The following is a 20,496-nucleotide window of genomic DNA, read 5'->3' on the forward strand; positions in this document are numbered from 1 at the left end:
GCCTCCTAATGGAAGTAAAATTTTCACCACTAATTACTGGATTGCAGGTAATAGGGACTGCACACAAAAGGAAAACAGAAGACAAAAAGTCAACTTCACTTTCTTCTGCTCACATTTCTTTTTCTCAACCTGCTTATTAAATCTCTAAACGCATTTTAAAAACACTTCATAAGGTTTATTAGAAATATCTGAGAACTCATTAATGTTCAATTAACGTATACATGCATGCATGCCCTGTTATTGGTTTGTTTGTGGCTTTCACACTATGGACAACAGGAGCTATGCCTGAGATAATTCATGGCACGGTCAAGGTAAAGCATTATTAAGAAACTGGCTCATTAATTATCTGCACTAGTCTTCATCTTTGTAATGATGGCATGAGGTTAAAATTAAGAACTGGTTCTCATAGCCCCTAAGACAGTAATACTTTTGTCTGGAGATGAGATCAAGAATGAGCAAGAGGAACCACACAGCTGCATTGTCTTTCTCTGCTCCTTCAGTGAGAGATTTAAAGGTCCATGTCAGTGTCTGGATTGCAAAACAGAACCCTATTCATGAGGCTTTAGTAGCCTATGATAGGGATGTGCAAGGCATTTTGAGTTTGAAATGTTTCGAGCTCAAAATGATCCATTTTGTGTGTTTTAAGCTCAAAACATCCTTAAAATAAAGGACCTGTTTTGAGCTCACCAAACAGCCCACCAAAATGGTGCTTGAAACACTCAAAACATTGCACCCCCAGGCCCCCCAATGAAGACAGGACACTCTTAGTTGGAGTAAATAAGGGCCACTTTTATTATTGTACAGAGGTAGCGACACTTGCAACGAGGTCCCAATACACTAGAGTGCGGGTACTAGTCTCGCGTGGTGGCCCTTCCTAGTGAAGAGCACCCCACGCCAGGGCGAAGGGCCGGGTCCTGATTTGGCCAGGCTCTAAGTCCTGGCCTCCTCTCACCGCGGGGCTCCACCCCGCCGAGGGGGGGGTGGTCCGACACACCCTCAACCCAAGCCGTCAAAGCTCTGAGCCGGTGAGTCGCGCCCACCCCCCGAGTGGGGGCCATTCCCAACCTTACGGGCCGTCAAAGCCCTGAAAGGCTGTTCCTTGACCCCCCCTCACCCAACTGGCCCTCCAGCCAAGCACCGATCCCTGAATCTGCCTACCCAACACCCGCACTCTCCTGCCAAGTGACCGATCAATTCTCAATGCCTACCTGCCACCCAGCGCCCATAGGTAACGATGGCTACCCCTGGCACAGCTCCTAAGCCTCAGTGAGAAGTAGGCGAAAAAAGGCCGTGCCCCCAGCCAATCTGGCACGACCCAAAAAATTCCTACTTGGCCCCCGTAGGCGACCGGCTATCCCTCACTGAGTACCGGGAGGGTGGGTGGGTGCCCGGCAGCAGAGAGACTGCTCGTGGGATGGCTGCCGGGCTATGCTGTTTTCCCCCCGGCCCCCTCTCCTGACTGGGCTATCCCTGGTCACGTGGAGGGGGCCAAGATGGCGCTTCCGCGTCTGCTTCCTGGTGCCGGGTGCACAACCCCGCCTCCCGCCTCACCCGCTCGGGCACGGAGGCGAGAAGCGGCATTGCACCCCCAGGCCCCCCAATGAAGACAGGACACTCTTAGTTGGAGTAAATAAGGGCCACTTTTATTATTGTACAGAGGTAGCGACACTTGCAACGAGGTCCCAATACACTAGAGTGCGGGTACTAGTCTCGCGTGGTGGCCCTTCCTAGTGAAGAGCACCCCACGCCAGGGCGAAGGGCCGGGTCCTGATTTGGCCAGGCTCTAAGTCCTGGCCTCCTCTCACCGCGGGGCTCCACCCCGCCGAGGGGGGGGTGGTCCGACACACCCTCAACCCAAGCCGTCAAAGCTCTGAGCCGGTGAGTCGCGCCCACCCCCCGAGTGGGGGCCATTCCCAACCTTACGGGCCGTCAAAGCCCTGAAAGGCTGTTCCTTGACCCCCCCTCACCCAACTGGCCCTCCAGCCAAGCACCGATCCCTGAATCTGCCTACCCAACACCCGCACTCTCCTGCCACAGAAGTGGGGCAAACCTCTGTTTAGCCCCGCTTCCCCCACCCCGCTATCACCTCTTGGAGACCACGTTGCAAGTCCCGGAGGAACACCTCATTCCCCTGGTCAGAGAGATGCACTCCATCCCCTCTATACAGGGCCGCATCCTGTACTCGTATGTCAGGGTGCTGTATTACTGCCCCCCCTAAGGCGGTGATAGATCTTCCAACTGCCTTATTGACTTTTTTACGTGCCCTATTGAAGCACAGGGGGCCCCCTTGGCCCCTCCAGCATGTCCGTGGGAGTAGGTTAGACCAGACCAACCGCATCTCAGGCCACCGGGCCGCCAGGTCCTGAAAATCCCTGATTGCCTGCAGGCTCAGGGCCCTGCCTTGCAACAAACCCAAGTCGTTGCCTCCCAGGTGTACAACCAAGATGTGCGGTGCCCCCTTTGCTGCGATGTACTCATCTAGAAGTGGAAGGAAAAGGTTCCACAGCATTCCTCGGCGCCCCATCCACTCCACTTCGGCCGCTCCTGCCAGGCCCAACTGGGTACCCAAGCTGGTCTGCCGAGCTCGCCGACCAGCCCAGAACACATAGCTGTGCCCGTAGATGAGTATCCGCAAAGGGAAGGGAAGCGCTTGACCGTCTGTAAGACAAAATTGGATGTTACTTCCGTGGGCCGTCACTTTGGCAGTGGGCGTATGTAGCGGCGACATGCGGATGAACGCCACCTCCCCAGGTCCTGGATCCGGTTTTCCGGCAGCCCCACCGCCGCCGCCGAAGATGCTGCCCCTATCCGAAAGGAGTGGGTCCCATAAACCCGCGGGTCCAGGCCTGCTCTCCTCAAAGCCTCTTTAACCAGGGCCCAGAACTGGAATCGCGTCAAGGGTGTACCGTCCGCATGACGGAACAACTGGCCTTCTCCCTCCCCACGCAAGGCCATGTAATCCCTCATGGCCCTCACTGGGCACAGGCTCTTATCAGTCCCCTCTGCCAGGGTGATAGTGGCTCCCTTGCCCTTCTGGTCGGTTTTAGACCACCTCAGGCGCAACACCACCTTATCCCTCCCCACCCGGGCATCCCCACACTGCAGGGCCCGCGCTGATGTATCAGACCTGGAAGAGGCGACCAGCTCACTGATTCGCAACGCACCAAAGAAGGCCACAAGGCAGGAAGCCCTGAGCAACCGTACCTCGAAGTTGGAAAAACAAATATCGTTAAAAAATGGGAGCACCTGTTGCAGTGTTGTTGGTGCCAGAGGGACCCTTGTATCTGGTTGAGAGGGGTGTTCTCGCGCCCATCCCTCGAGCATCCTGCGCACCCGGAAGTCAGCCGTGTTGTCCGCAAACCCCTTCATTTTTGCCTGGAAAGCCAGTGCTGCCAACCTACCCCCAATGGACCCCACGGCCAAGCCCTTCCCATGTAAATGTGTGCTATAGCGCATTATGTGCTCAACCGGGATGGGCCATAGGTCCTTCAGCCCTGTGTCAACTCTAAATGCATGAAACTCACGGACAGCTGACGCATAGCGCGCTCTTGTGCTAGGTGCTAGGGATAGGCGAATGGCCTCCTCTGCCTCTAGAATCCAAGGTTCCATAGATGGGGTGGAAAAACTTCGGGAAGCTCCCTGGCTGCTGGGGCGAGAGTTCGGAAGCGCTCCTCCTGCATCCGAGAGAGCGCATCCGCAATGCTGTTATCCAGCCCCGGCACGTGCCGTGCGGCGAAAAGAATGTTGTGGCGCAGGCATTGCAGCGTGAAGCAGCGAACCAAGCGCATCACCCGAGGACTCCTGGAAGTCCCCGAGTTGATCACCTGCACTGTGGCCATGTTATCACACCAGAACTGGACAGCCCTATCTTCAAAATCCCTAGCCCAGATGTGCACCGCAACCACTATTGGGAAGAACTCAAGGAATGTCATATCCCTTGTCACTCCCATTTCTATCCAGGCTGGGGGCCACCTGGATGCGCACCACCGCCCCCGGAAGAAAAGCCCAAAACCGTGCCCCCCTGCTGCATCGGACTGGATTTGGAGTTCTGCTTCTAGCAGGAATTTGGACCGCCACAGGGAGATGCCATTGAAATCCCTTAAGAACTCCACCCACATCCTGGCGTCCTCCCTAAGCTCGTGTGTTACCCGCACCCGGTGATGCGGGGCCCGAAGCCCCTTAGTGGCATCACAGAGCCTCCGAAGGAAGGCGCGGCCGGGTGCAATCACCCTGCACGCGAAGTTCAAGTGTCCCACTATAACCTGTAAGTCCCTCAAGGTGACCTTCCTGGCGTCAAGCAGCTGCCTCAGGCGCTGTTCGAGAGCAAGGACCTTCTCTGGTGGCAAGCGGCAGCACTGAGCCACTGTATCTATTTCGATTCCAAGGAAGGCCAGCCGAGTGGTTGGACCCTCAGTTTTTTCCGGCGCCAATGGCACGCCCAGTTCCTTTGCCAGCTCATGAAACGTATCCATTAGATATTTGCAGGTTGATAGAGGCCCAGGGCAACAAAAAAGAAAGTCATCTAGGTAATGCACTACCGAGGTAAGCCCTGCCCTCTCCCGGACTGCCCATTCCAAAAAGGAACTGAAACGCTCAAAGGCAGAACAAGAGATGGAACAGCCCATGGGCAGGGCCCTGTCAATATAGTAGCTGCCCTCAAAAGAAAAACCCAGGAGGTCAAAGTCATCTGGATGGACTGGAAGGAGCCGGAAGGCTGACTTGATATCACACTTCCCCATCAACGCGCCCTTCCCCTGCTCTCGAACCATCTCCACTGCCGCCTCAAAAGTCGTGTACTTAACAGAACACAGCTGGTGAGGTATGGCATCATTAACTGATCCGCCAGCAGGGAAGGAAAGGTGATGGATCAAACGGTATTCCCCTTTTGCCTTCTTAGGCACCACCCCCAGAGGGGAAACCCTAAAGCTGGGTAAGGGCGGGTGAGGAAAGGGGCCCAGCACCCGCCCTTCCTGTACTTCTTTATCAATTTTTGCCCTCACAACCTGCTCCAATCCTTTAACTGAACGCAAATTTTTTGCCCAGGAACTAACCCTTGGACCCTGATAAGGTATCCGAAAACCCCTTTGAAACCCTTCCCCCAGATAGGCCCTATCCTGTACTACTGGGTATTGTTGCAACAGCTGCAACAGCGGACCCAGCTTTATGGGGCTAGGTCCCTTTTGCCGGAGCGGGACTACCACCTTTCCTGGCGGCAGGCCCATCTTTGGGGGCGGGCCGGGGCCAGCGGCCCTTTGGACAGAAGTTAGATGAGTGAGTGCCTCCGCAGATAGTGCATGCGTGCCGAAAACGACACGGGCGGCGCGAGCAAGTCCCTGTTGATGCAAATTCCCAGCAAGGCTGACGAAACTGGCCCGCTGCACCTGGCATCTGGCCCCTGGTGGGTGTGGCAGCAGATTTCACTATGAAGTGTCCACTGTCAGAGAATTCCCCACCCCCGGGCCGGTTGGGGCCCATGATCCTCATCCAGAGTTGTTGGTGCTGACAATCCCATGGGAGCTCTGGGTTCATGGCTGAGTGTCGTCTAAAGGCCTCGTCGTAGCGAGCCCAAGCGGGCCCACTATACTCCGAGAAAGCGTGATATATTATGTCCAAATATTTCACCATGGATGCTCCCCGTGCTGGCTGTTTCTGCAGCACCACCCCCATGTACACCATGTAACCGGCCAGCCAGTTAGACCAGTTACGATCAACTGTTTTGTATCTGATTCTTTCTCTGTCCCTCCGATCCCCCTTCTCCCCCTCTCTGGGTTCTGTTTCTCGAAACAGTAATGAGAACATATCGACATATTCGTTCCTCCATATCTTTTCTTTGGTGGCGAGCAACAAGTGATCGCCCAGGGGCAGGGACACCTCCCCCTGTGGGTAATGCTCAATCTTATCATTCGTGGCTGCTGTTTCCTTGCCCTCAGATACCTGCCCTGGGTCTGCACTGGCCGCCTTACCGCTCTGCCACCTCTGCTCCCAGGGTGTGAGCTGATACTGTCGTGCAGGTGGTTCTGGTTCTGCCTTCTTCTCCGGCACCACCGCTGTCCCTGAAACTGGGGGTGCTGAGTAACCTAGCCCTACGGGCCATGCCGGCATCCCCCCCCACACGCTCGCCAGGTGCCCAGCCCAAGGTGGATAGCCCCATCCCCAATCGGACTCACCAAAGGACCCAACATCTGCATCCAAGGTGTTCCGGCTGGCATTCTCTGTTGATCCAGTTGCCTCCCCTTCACCACTCTCCAGCGCGTCCAGCCTCGCCTCAATGGACTGTAAAAGTTGCAGCTGCTTATTAGGTTGGTTCCCTGCTTTCTTTGCCCCCTGCTTTCCAACCGCCTTGGACCCCTCCCCTCGATTGGCTTTTTTCCTGGACTCCAACGCATCTAAGCGAGACAAGATCCTCGCCATTATCAGCTGCCCTTCATCCTCTGATCCAGAGGAGGGGTCGGGCTCCCTGGGCCGTGCTGGAGGCCGCTTAGGGGCCGGGGCCTTTCCCTTTCCCTTCTCCTTGCCGGGCCCTTTCCTTGTTGGCATGACTTAGCAGGCCTTGCCGAATCCCTTAAAGAGGCTGGCACTGATGCCCAGCACACACACACACAAAAAGGGGGGGGGGTGAGATCGCTGTAACTTTTGCTATTATTATTGTAATTAAATAAGCGCTTATTATTTTATTATCATTAAATGAGTGCTTATTCTTAAATAAGCAATTGAGAGCTGATATATTGCAACCCTAAAAGGGAAAACCCTGATTTGTAGTCGCCCCTTCAAATCCCAAACCAGGGCAGACCCTGCTTAGCCAAGGGGGCGATTCCTGCTTGCTACCACAATACCAGTTCTTCTAAATGTTCCACTGGTCTAGGATACCTAGCACCCTCTGGGCAAAGTAGACACGCTATTAAGGCCTCTCCCTCTCAATCCTTTTATTTTATTCTAATTTTATTTTTGTTTTATCCTGATGGGAGCCCATATATAGCACCAACTGAAGGACCATTAAAGGGGAAAAACCTTGCCTCGGAGTGCCCACATGTAGTCACCCATCCAAATACAAACCAGGGGGACCCTGCTTAGCAAAGAGGACAATCAATGCTAGCTCCCCCAGAACAGTAGTTTTTTGTTTGTTTGTTTGTTTGTTTGTTTGTTTGTTTGTTTGTTTGTTTTTTAAATTAAATTTAATATCAACTGTTCGACTGACTTAGAATGTCGTAGATTTACTGCTTCAGTCCTTCTGCAAGGTACTTATCACACAGCTCCCCAATTAAACAATACAATCCCCTGATGCTCCCACCACAACTTAACCATCTGTTAGCCCCCCAATAATCAAACAATCAATCCAACATAATAATCCTTCCACATCAACTCCCTCAGAACTCCCTGAAAGAAGCCCCCCTTCCGCCTTCCCCAAGCAATGAAGATGAAATAAAGACCCAAGCCCCGTATATCACCCTAGGCCTTTGAGAAAGGCCTTTGTCTGCTCGGTCTCCCGTTGTTCACAGCTGCTCCCTTCCTGCTGCAACGTGTGGGAAAGCCGTTGATTCCTTCCTGTTGGAACCTGTTGATTCCTTCCTGGTGGGGGGGGTGTCACGTGATCGGCCTGCGCACGCGGCCGATCTCCGCTGCCGCCCCCGCGCTGTTTTGCTCCCCTGGTCCCCTGGCCGGCAAGCCCCAGCAAAAAGGGAGCACGTTTGCGATCAACCTGGCTGTGGCTGATCACGGCTGCCGCTCCCGCTAACCGCCGAGAGGAAGAGCCCTCGTCCCGGCCTGCATGCACGTGGCTGGGCAGCGATCGCTCCTCCTCCCAGCCCCCTGCTCGCCCGCAAGCCTCAGCAAAAAGGAGCTCCTTTTCAGCTGCCGCTCTACCGCCGAGATGAGCAATCAGCGATCGCTCAGAGCAGACAGCGATGGCTCAGAGCAAGCCGTGATCGCTCAGAGCAAGCAGCGATCGCTCCTCTTCCTTGCCCGGCAGCAGAGAGACTGCTCGTGGGATGGCTGCCGGGCTATGCTGTTTTCCCCCCGGCCCCCTCTCCTGACTGGGCTATCCCTGGTCACGTGGAGGGGGCCAAGATGGCGCTTCCGCGTCTGCTTCCTGGTGCCGGGTGCACAACCCCGCCTCCCGCCTCACCCGCTCGGGCACGGAGGCGAGAAGCGGCATTTCGAGTGTTTCGAACACCACTTTGGCAGGCTGTTTTTCCCTTGCTGATTGGTTTTCTGGCAATGGCTTCTGGTTGGCTTGTGATCTCTTTGTTCTGAGTTGGCTTGTGATCATCCAAATCTAGTGTTGTCATGGGCAACTGTGCCCCCATTGGCTGGCAATGGGGAAACACTTTTGGAGGCAATTTCAAAATGTATTCAAAGTGACTGGAGGCTAAATGAGAAGCAGAGAGAGGAGAGCCCTTATATCACAAGAGGAGGAAGGAATCAAGGAAGGTTTGATCTTGTGGTTTTCTTTTCTCAGCACTGAGAATAACATGCTTGCTGTGCTATTGCTGCTATAACTATCTGGCTTTGCTGGATCTCAGATTGACAGAGGTAGAACTTGGGTGCTTGTCTGCCTTTCTTGAGTTGTGGTTTGTTTTATTTGTGAGATAGTGTTGCGGCGAGAAATGGACAGTGTGTGTCTGTGTGTGTATATAATATTTATTGATGATTGTTGTGATGAGCACCATGTCTGGCCTTGAGACTAAGTTGTGCTTCACTCACCGCTCTGCTCTACTTTGCAATCTGCATTGCAGGGTATACTCAGTCAAAATGTGGCTGAAGTTGCTCTAGTTGAATGTATGGCTATGCTTGCTGCTAAGGATGCTGCTGTGGCAGCTGTTGCAATCTCCAGTCCTCTGGACCAATTCAGCCTACTTTCTTTACCTGAACTTGTTTGGGTTCCCCCGCCCCTTCTTTTCTGCTTCCTTCTCTGGTCCTCTGGACCAACTCAACCTACTTTCTTTACTCAAACTTGTTTGTGTCTCTTTCTCCCTCTCCCCTCTTTCTCTGTCCTCAAGACTGACTCAACTTACTCCTCCAACTCAGTTGGATCTGTGCTTCTATTCTCTCTACTCCCTTCTTGGATCTCAGAACCAATGCTATCTATTTCATCTATACAAATGCATTTGAGCCCTGGTGGTGCAGTGGTAAAACTGCCGCCCTGTAACCAGAAGGTTACAAGTTCGATCCTGACCAGGGGCTCAAGGTTGACTCAGCCTTCCATCCTTCCGAGGTCGGTAAAATGAGTACCCAGAATGTTGGGGGCAATATGCTAAATCATTGTAAACCGCTTAGAGAGCTTCCAGCTATAGAGCAGTATATAAATGTAAGTGCTATTGCTATTGCTATTTGGGTCTCTCTCCCACTTTCCTCCACTTCCTTCCCAGATCCCTGGTTTCAGTCTGTCCTTCTCTCTCCTCTTTTCCTTCCCTGGATCTCTTCATTGGTCCTACCTTCCTTCATTATCTGATCTTGCCCAGATCCATTTCTCTCCTTCTCATCCCCAATACCTTCCATCCTCTTCTCTCCCCTACTCTTCAGTATAGGATGTACATTTAAATAACCAGTATAGCAACTGCCAAGTATTAGAGCCCAAAAGTCTGTGAAACGTGAGAATACCCGTGTGTTCTATCACCTGCATGTCTCTAATCTGTATTGAATAAAATATATTTTTATTCTGACTTTTAAACCTGTGGTTGTTACTTTCTGAGAAACTGCCTGTTTTACAACCTAGCCTACAAGGTCCCAAAGAGGGGTCCAAAGGTACCCCTTGTAACTAGAGGTGCACCTAGGTAATTTTAGAGACTGGACCTAAAAGTCTTTGGAGCCTCTCCCCACCCACCGCCCTACCAGTTAAGCATCATCACCCGATACAGAAAAACACCATGACACACGCAGTATATTTAACACATGGGTTCTTGAGGGTACACACAACAACAGAACTCACAAGAACGTAAGAATATAAAACTGATATATTTATGCAAATATGCATTAGCAGAAACATTTCAACATGAGATTTAAGATATTCCCATTCCACATATGTCTTCCCCACTCCCCTCATCTCTAAAGCAGAGGTCACGCTCGGCTGCTTGACCAAGAAACAGAGAGGGCTGCACCATGTACAGCACTGTAGCAGCCCTCCTTATAATCACTTCAATAAGGCACAGCACAATGCCCAGGGCAATTATTTCTCGTATCTTGGCAAGTATTTTGCCAAGAGAGGGGGAGGAATCCTGACTGTACACTAAAAGGTGATATTCCCCTGCCCGGCAGGGGAGTGCCACTCTTTCAGAGAACGTTTCACACATGATTATTACACATGTACAGCACAATACAATTGCCACTTTTGCACCTGTACAATTGCCCTCACGAAGATCCAAAAGGGACAAGGGTCTTTGCCCTTTCCCAAGAGAACTTGTTTTGCAAAAAAAAAAAAGGAGTCCCCCATGCCTTTTCCCCCCTATTTCCCCCCTCTGTCTCTGTATCCTGCATTGCTTCTGGGAGTAGATAGGATATGATCTCAACTACATTTTACTAGTGCAACACTCCTGTAACTGTGGTTCAGCAGTCCCCAACATTTTGAAACTATAGGATTAGCTAGCCCATTTAACATGTTGTGATATTTTTAAATAATCATGTGTAAAATTCTGATATAAGGATGGCAAAGTAGTTTGTTCATTTAAAATGTTTTAAAAGAATAACAATTATTAATGACAATAAATGTATGTTTTGGTTATTATATTATGCCCCATTTTCTCTACAGTCTTACTAAAGATTTTGGAGGAGAAAGTTGGATTTTTAGAAGCATTCTGGGTCTGTCTTTATCAGTAGCTGTCTTTTCCCTTGACTGTGTTCACAGGTTTGGCTTGCAATGCACCAGTCTTTCTGAAGACTCAATACATAGAGAAGAAATACATTTCAAGAGTTATGAAATGTCTTCTTCAGGCTTTACAAAAGCTATTCAAAGAAAGGCTCTTGTCTTCTACATTAATCATAGTGAGGGCTTTAGGAATTCTACACTTTTGCAGCAGAATTTTAGTTTTGAGAATATGAACAAGGCACAATGAACTTGCACACAATAAAATATATTAACAAAAAAATAATGGATGATATCCTGACTAAATTACTCGATGAAAGTCCCATTGAAATTAAGTAATCCTTTAGACTAACTCCTGAGTAGCACTATTGAGTAACTTAATCTGGGTGTCAGTCAGTATTTTTTTTAATACTGGGGGAGCGGGAAGAGAATTGCACCACTATGTTACCTGATTCCCTGAATATTCATTACAAATACATTCTTTAAATATTTCATTGTAATCATTTGCTGCAAAAATAAGATTATCTAAGCTCATAGTTTCCCACATTTCCAATATGCTGACATTGCTTCAATCCAGGGGTTCTCAAACTTGGGTCCCCAGATGTTGTTGGAATACAACTCCCAACATCCCCAGCCACAATGGCTAAAAGCCATTATGGCTGGGGATGATGGAAGCTTTAGTACAAAAACTTCTGGGACTCAAGTTTGAGAACCCTTGAACAGCTTACTCCATAGCCCAAACTTCCACCCTGCTCCTTTCTTCCTCTGATTTCATGTTCAATATGCCTTACTATCTTGAATATGTGTGTCCTCACTAATCTGTGACATAGGTTCACTTTTATGCCCATTTTATGTATAGGATCTAAGTTTGAAAACATGGCTTTCTTAAGACCACCAAGAATCACTGGTAGTAGTGGGACTTCAGCACAGTTCTCCTAAATCAAAACTTATCATTTCACTGGTTCCCCTGATTGTATATTCAGTATACAGCACTGTTCCCTCTAAGGCACGCACACATGTGTGTGCTCACAAGTTTTTTTATGTCCGCTCAGTTAATTTTAGATCCCGCTCAGGTTGAATAAGGAAGGCCCCATTCTGAATGCACATGTGCACACACTGTCTGGATACTGCCACCCAGGATAAAACTCTTTCTGCACACAGATGGAAAAAATTAGAGGAACCACTAGTATACAATAATACTGGCTGGTTTTGGACACTCAGATTTGTCCATTATTCTGAATCTGGACCTCTGGGTTACTGTACATCTTGATTACTAGAATCCCTTGTAGTGAAGTGCATGTACAGAACTGTGGGTACAGAAAAGGTTAATAGTTGTAGGAAGGGCTTCTACTACCAGGGGGCCTCTGGGAAGAAGAAACTCCTAGCAGTGTGGTCTGTGAGAAACCCTAAGATGGCTGTTGGGTTTCTGAAGCTCCTTGAGTATGTATTTCGTTAGTTGTTAAAATAAAACTTTCTTTAGTTGTTAAAATAAAACTGTTATATATTTAAGAAAAAGTTGGTGGTGGTCATCTGTGAAGAGTAAAAGAACTAAACGGCTGATTACAATGACCCTCTGTTTACAGATTGTAAGATAAAGGACATAGTATGGAAACAGCCTTGATGACATGACGTGTGATTCACATGTGTTATCTTGATGTAATCCTTACAATAGCCATGTAAGGCAGTGAGTATTATATTCCCTATGTTGCAGCTAAGGCTGGCCTAAGGCTGACCTAATGAGTTTATAGCAAGGCAAGATCTGGACCAGGGAAGTCCTGGTCCAAATCTTGCAAGACAAGGAATCTTGTAAGACAACAAGTCTGCAAGATTTGTCCTGATTGATAGCTCAATTTCTTACCACTCCACTCCACCAGCCAATAGGAATGAGAGCTTTGGTTAAATTAATTTTTTGCCTTTCCATTTGTCTGGTATGCAAATTAAAACTGAGATAACAGAATGCCACAGGACAATCCCACATTTCATGTTCAAACACCACTTTAGACCACCACCACCCCACTCCCAGAAACATCACAATTCTCAAAGAGGAAAGGAAAATGCACACAATGTGGTATCTTCCACTGGATATAAGGCATTGGGATGGAAGTCAATATAGATCTTCATGACAATATTATGTGTTCCAGTTCTGAAGACCAGCTCAATCTCTATACCCATTGTCCAAGGTGGGAAACAGATTGAAAAGTGTCAAACAGATTTTATTGTACACATTATAGTAAATCATTATTGTGAATACATATCCAGTTCATGTATGGATGCAATAGTATTTCTAGATTCATAAAATATTATTACTAAATTAATTTGGCATATGTTTCATATTTACCACATGTCCAGATGATAAGTATCACCTGTGCTTTTGTCTTCCTTGACTATGTAGAACCATGCGCACAACTGTTTCACCCAAACTTTAGGGAAGATTTACTATCCAGAATGGATTCAACAATCCACTCTGAAGATAGAGAGGCCTACTGAAACTTCCCCAGGATGCTCAAGGCCTCATGTTGTCTGCTCTGAGACCCCCAGCACAACAAGCAAGCTGTGATATTGCTTTGCTTGTTATCACGCCAATTACTACTTTCTGTCTATTGAATAGTTAGGGGCCTGATCTACTGAACAAAATCAATCAGGTGTGAAATTAGTTATCACACTGAAGGCCAAACAGGTAATGGAAGGCACGTCAGTTTGGTGGGATGGGAAACAGAAAGGATCTGGGCTTGATTTATTTATTTATTTTATTTATTTATTTGATTTGTATACCACCCTTCCAAAATGGCTCAGGGCGTTTTACAATTAAAACATACCACTAAAACAGTAAAGAGCTAAAACAAATTAAAAAACAATGTAACAATTAACAATTTTTAAACAATTTAAAACAATTAAACAATTGCAGTGATTAAAACCCCCAAAATCAGGTTTTGAATTTTAAAATAAACCAGAAATTAAAACCCCCACAATTTAGGAAGCTGAGAAAGCTTGGGTGAAAAGAAGGGTTTTCAGGTGTTTTTTGAAAATTGCCAGAGATGGGGAGGATCGTATCTCAGCAGGGAGCTCATTCCACAATCTCGGGGCAGCGACCGAGAAGGCCCATCTCTGTGCAGCCACCAAAAGAGTCGGCGGTAACTAGAGACGGACCTCCTCAAATGACCTCAATGGGCGGTGGGGCTCATAATGAAGAAGACGCTCTCTTAGGTACCCAGGGCCTAAGCCATTTAGGGCTTTGTAAGTTATAACTAAGACTTTGTATTTTGTCTGGAAACCTATTGGCAGCCAGTGTAACTCCATCAGTAAAAGAGTAACATGGTCTCTCCGAGATGACCCAAAGACCAACCTGGCTGCCGCATTCTGAACCAACTGAAGTTTCCAGACAATGTACAAAGGCAGCCCCACGTAGAGCGCATTACAAAAGTCAAGTCTGGAGGTTACCAGCAGATGTACCACTGTTTTGAGGTCATTGATCTCGAGAAACGGGCCCAGCTGGCATATCAGCCAGAGCGGATAGAAAGCACCCCTGGCCACCGCCTCAACCTGAGAAACCAGGGAGAGGTGTGAATCCAGAAGTACACCCAGACTGCGAACCTGTTCCTTTTGGGGAAGTGTGACCCCATCCCTTCGGGTCCTGAAGTTCAGTTACATCAGTTGCTTTTTAGTTTGGAAAAGAGGCAACTACATGGAGACATGATAGCGGCGTATTAATTTATGCATGGATTAGGAGTAGACGGAGAAAAAAAATTTCTCCCTCTCTCACAACACTAGAACCAGGGGTCATCCCATGAAACTGATGACCAGGAAATTTAGGACTGACAAAAGGATATACTTTTTCACACCGTGCATAATTAATCTCTGGAATTATCTGCCACGGGATTTGATGGCCACTAGTTTGGATGGTTTGAAAAGGGGCTTGGACAAATTCACAGAGAACAGGCTTATCAATGTCTACTAGTTTGATGGCTTTAAGCCAGCTCCACCAGTTGCTGGGGAGCAACAGCAGCAGAGAGGGCATGCCCTCACTTCTTGCCTGTGGGCTTCTGAGAGGCATCTGGTGGACCACTGTAGGAAACAGGATACTTGACTAGATAGGCCTTGGGCCTGATCCAGCAGGGCTATTCTTACATTCTTACTTAATCATCTTGTTTCCAGTGATGGGAAACTTTTCTGAAGGAGCTAAATGTATGAATAGATACAGATATATTACAATGTGATTGTCTGTGAACATAATAAAGGAATTGAATTGAACTGATATATTACAACAGTTCCTGGGTTCTCTCATCCCCTGATACACTCCCATGACCCTTGCTCCTCCAACTTCATCACCCTCAACAATCCAAAGATGTTTGGTTCTGAGTATAGAACATAGGAAACTGCCTTCTACTGTGTCAGACCATTGGTCCATTAGCTCAGTATTGTCTACGTAGACTGGCAGTGGCTTCTCCGAGATTACAGAGAGGAGTCTCTCAGCCCTATCTGGAGATGCCAGGAAGGGAACTTGGAACCTTCTGCATGCAAGCATGCAGATGCTCTTCCTAGAGAGGCCCCATTCCCTAAGGGGAATATCTTACTGTGCTCACATGTAGTATCTCATTCAAATGCAAATTAGGGTAGACCCTGCTTAGCAAAGGGGACAATTCATGCTTGCTACCACAAGAACATCTCTCTTCCTACACATCTCTGACATGACACAACACGACAGGAGGGGCTGACATGGAATAATGGCATTGTCATATTGTATCATGTTGGGTTGGAGTCTAACATTTTGGATCATGCAATGGTCTAGTGAACTGGTCTATGTGTACGTGTACTGATAATTTTTGACAATTAAAAAAAAACTTTAAAGACATTTGTTCACCCAGGCTTTTAATTAAATATCATTTTAATAGTTTTAACATTGTTTTAAAATAGTGTTTTAAGGTTTTAAATTGTTATGTTTTAACTTTTTGCTGTCATTAATTTTAACCAATGTTTTAATTTCTTTGTTCATCATTTATCTGTTTTAACTATTGTTTTAACTTTTCTGTTTTTGTTGTAAACCACTCAGAGACCTAAGTTTTGGGTGGTATAAAATATGTTAGTTAAATAAATAAATAAATAAATAAATAAATAAAATGGTTGAGGACTGCTTCTGTGAACAGTCCACTTCATGCTGCACTTTCTCTGCAATCCTGTACATGAGATATTGGCATGGCAAAAAAAGTGGTGCAGCGGGGAAATGACTTGCCTAGCGAGTAAGAGGTTGCTGGTTCGAATTGTTGGAAGTGAAGGACTCTGCACTGACTCATGCCTCAGTGACAGAGGGGGAAAGACTAGTGAGTCAGAAGGCTAGAGAGGTCAAGACATTGGTCATCCCTTCTCTGCTGCTCTGACACTATTCCTTTGATATGCAGATTGCTAATCTCAGGGACTTCCTTCCTTCCTGCCACTTCCTCCTCACCTTTCTCTTCCCTTCCTTCTCCCTTGCAACATGCAAGCTCCTCTCTCCCTGCACCATGTGTGCAGAGATGCAGAATCCATCTGCATCCAGATAGATAGATAGATTAGAGATCCTATCTCTTCACTTTCCTATCTAGAAGAGTTCTCTAATAAACACTCCTTATATTGATTTGAAAGTATGAACTGGCTCCAAGTAATTTTACTCTCAGCATACCCGCATGCCTAACTAAATTCCGCTGCATTGTGCCTCTGTGCACTCTGCTATAATGAAAAAGAATTTCTCTTACCAGAGAGAATTCCCAACATGAATCACCGGTGGCATGTTTCCCAGACAATGGGAAACATTTATATCGGGCAGCAGCAATATAGGAAAATGCTGAAAGGCATCACCTCATACTGCGCTGGAGGAGGCAATGGTAAACCCCTCCTGTATTCTACCAAAGAAAACCACATGGCTCTGTGGTCGCCAGGAGTCGACACCGACTCGATGACACACTTTTACCACAAGACCAGCCACAGATCAGCTCTCTTCCACAGACCGCAAGACAACAAAATACAAAGTGCTTGCCACCACAAGACCTTCCACAGACCAGCTCTCCTTCTCTCCTGTCTGAAAAACTAAGACAGAGCCACAACCGTAACTACATATTTTATTTTTAAATTTACATGAAAAAATTATAAAGGATAACTTAGTAATAACTAATCATGCTGAATGCAAAAGCTGGGACGTGTATGTTCAAACCTAAGGCAAGAGGAAGTCTGCAAAAACTGATTAGCATATCATTCCCCCCCGACACACACACACACACTCCTTTCAGGAGTTAATGACATCAAAAAGGTAAAATTATCCTTTTACTTTCCTAGTGGAAATCATCCATTGCTATTGCAGTCCCAACACACAGTTCTCCTGTTCCTTAGGACAACTCTGCTCTTTCTCCCTCACTGCCCCTTATGCTTGGAACAGACTCCCAAAACCTGCATGAATATCCTTTCTTAGTTCCTTCAAATCCCTTCTTCAAAACTACCTTTTCCATGAAGACTTTGGCACAACACCTTAGTCTATGCACTCCTATAACTAAGTATGGATAACAGAAACAATCACATATTCTTCCACTGATTACCCCTGCCTCCATTCCTCTTCCCTTCCTTTGTTATTTTATTAATTAATTTATTTGATTTCTATACCGCCCTTCCAAAAATGGCTCAGGGTGGTTTACACAGAGAAATAACAAATAAATAATAAATAAGATGGATCCCTGTCCCCAAAGGGCTCACAATCTAAAAAGAAACATAAGAAAGACACCAGCAACAGTCACTGGAAGTACTGTGCTGGGGTTGGATAGGGCCAGTTACTCTTCCCCTGCTAAATGAAGAGAACCACCACATTAAAAGGTGCCTCTTTGCCATGTATATATATACATATATCAGTTTCGAGATCATAAGTCCCCTCAGGGCAAAACTTGCCCTCTTATAAGAAGCCAGTATATGAGTGGCATTATATAAAATAGTCAAACCATTAAGGCTCCATCACAGACAATTTAAATCAGAAAATCCCATGACTTCTCACTCTAAATCTAAAGCTGAAAATAAACCAGTACGCAGAAAGGGAATGTATTTTAGAAAAACAGTTACTAACAAAAGGATGGGTTATGGCAGACCAAAATAAAGCATGACCAACCCACACTCAACAACTGTGGGCACAGTGCAAGACAATGGATGCCTATCCTGTTAGAAGTGAGAATTCTAAAGCATTGCTCTTAGCCAGCAGTAATAGTTTCTGGCCATTAAAGGCATGATGAGATGTTAATAGGTCTTTCTTGATCAGTTAGTGCCTGTTTGGGTATGTTGTTCAATGTCTCTCTCTCTGTATGTGATGTTTAGTTTCTTAATAAATCTTTGTTTATGGAACTCAACCTAATATCTCCACATAATCTCTTGAGTTTACCACCAGAACATACTCTGCTGTGTGAGGACTTTAATGTTTCTCCTCACACCCCTCAACATGTCCCAGTGAAGTCCTTGATACTTACACATTGAGCCCTTTCTCACAAGCAGTGAGGAAGGGCTACCCGGTTTGCAAGGAGAAAGCCTGAAAGTGCTTACCTCCCCACAGACAATCAAGCTGACGTTCCTTTGCAGGCGGATCACCTGCCCACATGAGCAGTGGCTGCTGCTGGTACCTCCGAGGGCTGGGACACGTTACCCCACCTCCCAGAGCTCCAATAATGCACAGCATGAGTGTGGGGTGCATTATGGGGATCTCCCCTCCCTGATTCTGCCAGCCACTCAATAAAAAGGGGTTAGGAGAGCACTTGCACTCCTAACCCCATTTTGAAGGGAGCTCCATCGGTAGGGTTGCCGCCATGGTGCCACCAGGATCAGGCCCAATCCTGGCAGCTCCCCTTGGCCCGGTTTTGCATGTGCATGTGAATAGCTTCATTGTATACAATCAAGCACATAAGTCCCATTGATGCAGCAGAGACATACATAACTTCCGGATTCCATAACTTTTCCCAGGGCATTGGCAACTTGAGAGATTGTCAGTGGGATAGACAGACTCCAGAAATAATATTCTACAGTTGCTATGGATTTGGAGCGTTTCTAAGCAACAAATGAAACAACAGAGTTGTGGTGGGGAGAGAGACTCAGTAAGGAAGATCACTTCTCCTAGATAAAGAAAAAAAGGTTGCTTGATGAAAGTCAGTGCTTAAATTACAAAGGGAATAGAGAGCATTCCAGTCCTCCTTTTATGTCTTTCTAAACTACTGTTTTAAAAGGCTAGGGAGAGGTGCTTGGCTAAAACTGGGAGGAGAGGAAGTTATGGGTTTCATTAAGGGCCCTGCCTTTTCCCATGTAATTTGAACACTGTCGGGAATATTTCAAAATTTGCATGACTGACCGCACAAGCCTATGCTTTTTTACACAGAAGTAAATCCCATCATCTTCAATGGGACATACTTCCAGGAAAGTATGTGTTGGATTGCAGCCTAAGGCAATTGAATGTTAATCTGCAAATTTGGGGACTCCTTTGGTGAAGGAAACACACATTCTCTTCCCGCAACACACACACACTATATCAAAATGTATTTGGGTATAAAGGGCTATTAGACTCCCCCCCCCGCCCGCCGCAAACAGTAAAAAAACAACAACCCACTTGCAGCCTTTCTGATTTGGCTGCTCTAAAATTCACAACTGCAGCTCCAAGGATTAACTAAAAATAGCAGTGAAACCATGCATATTTTTGACAAGCTTTTGGATGTAACTGAACTGAAGCTTCAAATACGTCTCTATCTACTAGGAAGCAAAGACAAAAGCTGGCTGCACCAGAGAAGGAAAAAAGGCATTTTAATTTTAAAAATCCATCTAAAATTAATTTATCTAAAATTATTTTGGATACCTTGTGGAGGCCATCTTTATTATTATTAATATTGACTGAATTTTTATTTTTATTTTTCTGTTTTGTCCCATAGCTCTATTCAGGCTATGCTGTACATGCATTCAGCTATCTGTATACAAGTATATGTTTTTGTGTGAATGACTATACATGCATTCATTTTAAAAGTGGATCTGAGTACAGGGCCCTTAAAATGCAGAATTCAGATAGGAAGCGTTCTGCTATACATGCATTCTACATAACCTGTGAATAACTTGTACATACACTGTATACAGATTGTGCATACAATGAACACAACATGTGAATCGGGCTCCTGATATTCCTAGATGAAAAATATCAAAATTTATTGACAACTACAACAACTTAAAGTAAAATATGAGGAATATGCACATTTCAAAACTTTCAGTGGTGGGAATCCAGTAAGGAATACCTATATTGTGCTTGCTTACTGTGAGGCTCATCATTTTTTGTGATTTCTGGATGAGGCCACAGATGTCAAAGAAAGTGTATTAAAGTAGAGCTTTAACACAAGATATTAGAAATTCTATGGTAGTGTTGAACTGTCAAACAGATAGAACACAGTAAATCCCTTAAGCCATGCTGGAGCAGGCTAATGCATACACGTGCATCAAAATACAAGACATATGAAGGTTCTGAGCTGCACTCTTAGATCCTTCTGGCTTACAAAGGGAGACACAGTCATTCATCTTCTTCCTTGAAAACTGATAGCTATTCTGGTGATAAAAATGCAGCACTGAACAAAAGCTCAAGTGTTGTTGCTATATTTGAAAAGTACATCTGCTGCCCTGCTTCTGATTCTGAACATGGATGCAGGGAACAATCTTCCAATGTGACGGTACTTAGAGGT

The 20,496-nt window shown here is 46.6% G+C and overlaps 1 protein-coding gene across 4 annotated transcripts in view; it reads right to left on the bottom strand.

Annotated features, from left to right (window-relative positions):
* Positions 1-740: 740 nt before the first annotated feature.
* LOC128324664 (uncharacterized) overlaps positions 741-20,496 on the bottom strand; it is a 29,515-nt gene continuing 9,759 nt past the window's right edge. For 2 of the 4 annotated variants that reach the window (XM_053249474.1, XM_053249471.1), the window contains exon 2: positions 741-6,273. In XM_053249474.1, coding sequence (XP_053105449.1) covers positions 5,170-6,273 — 1,104 coding nt within the window. In that variant the 3' untranslated portion in view covers positions 741-5,169. Of the gene's footprint in view, positions 7,350-20,496 lie in introns of those variants that run through there. The other 2 variants (XR_008307020.1, XM_053249472.1) reach the window with 2 other exon arrangements.

Source organism: Hemicordylus capensis, chromosome 4, assembly GCF_027244095.1.
Source record: "Hemicordylus capensis ecotype Gifberg chromosome 4, rHemCap1.1.pri, whole genome shotgun sequence".
Lineage (NCBI taxonomy): Eukaryota > Metazoa > Chordata > Lepidosauria > Squamata > Cordylidae > Hemicordylus > Hemicordylus capensis.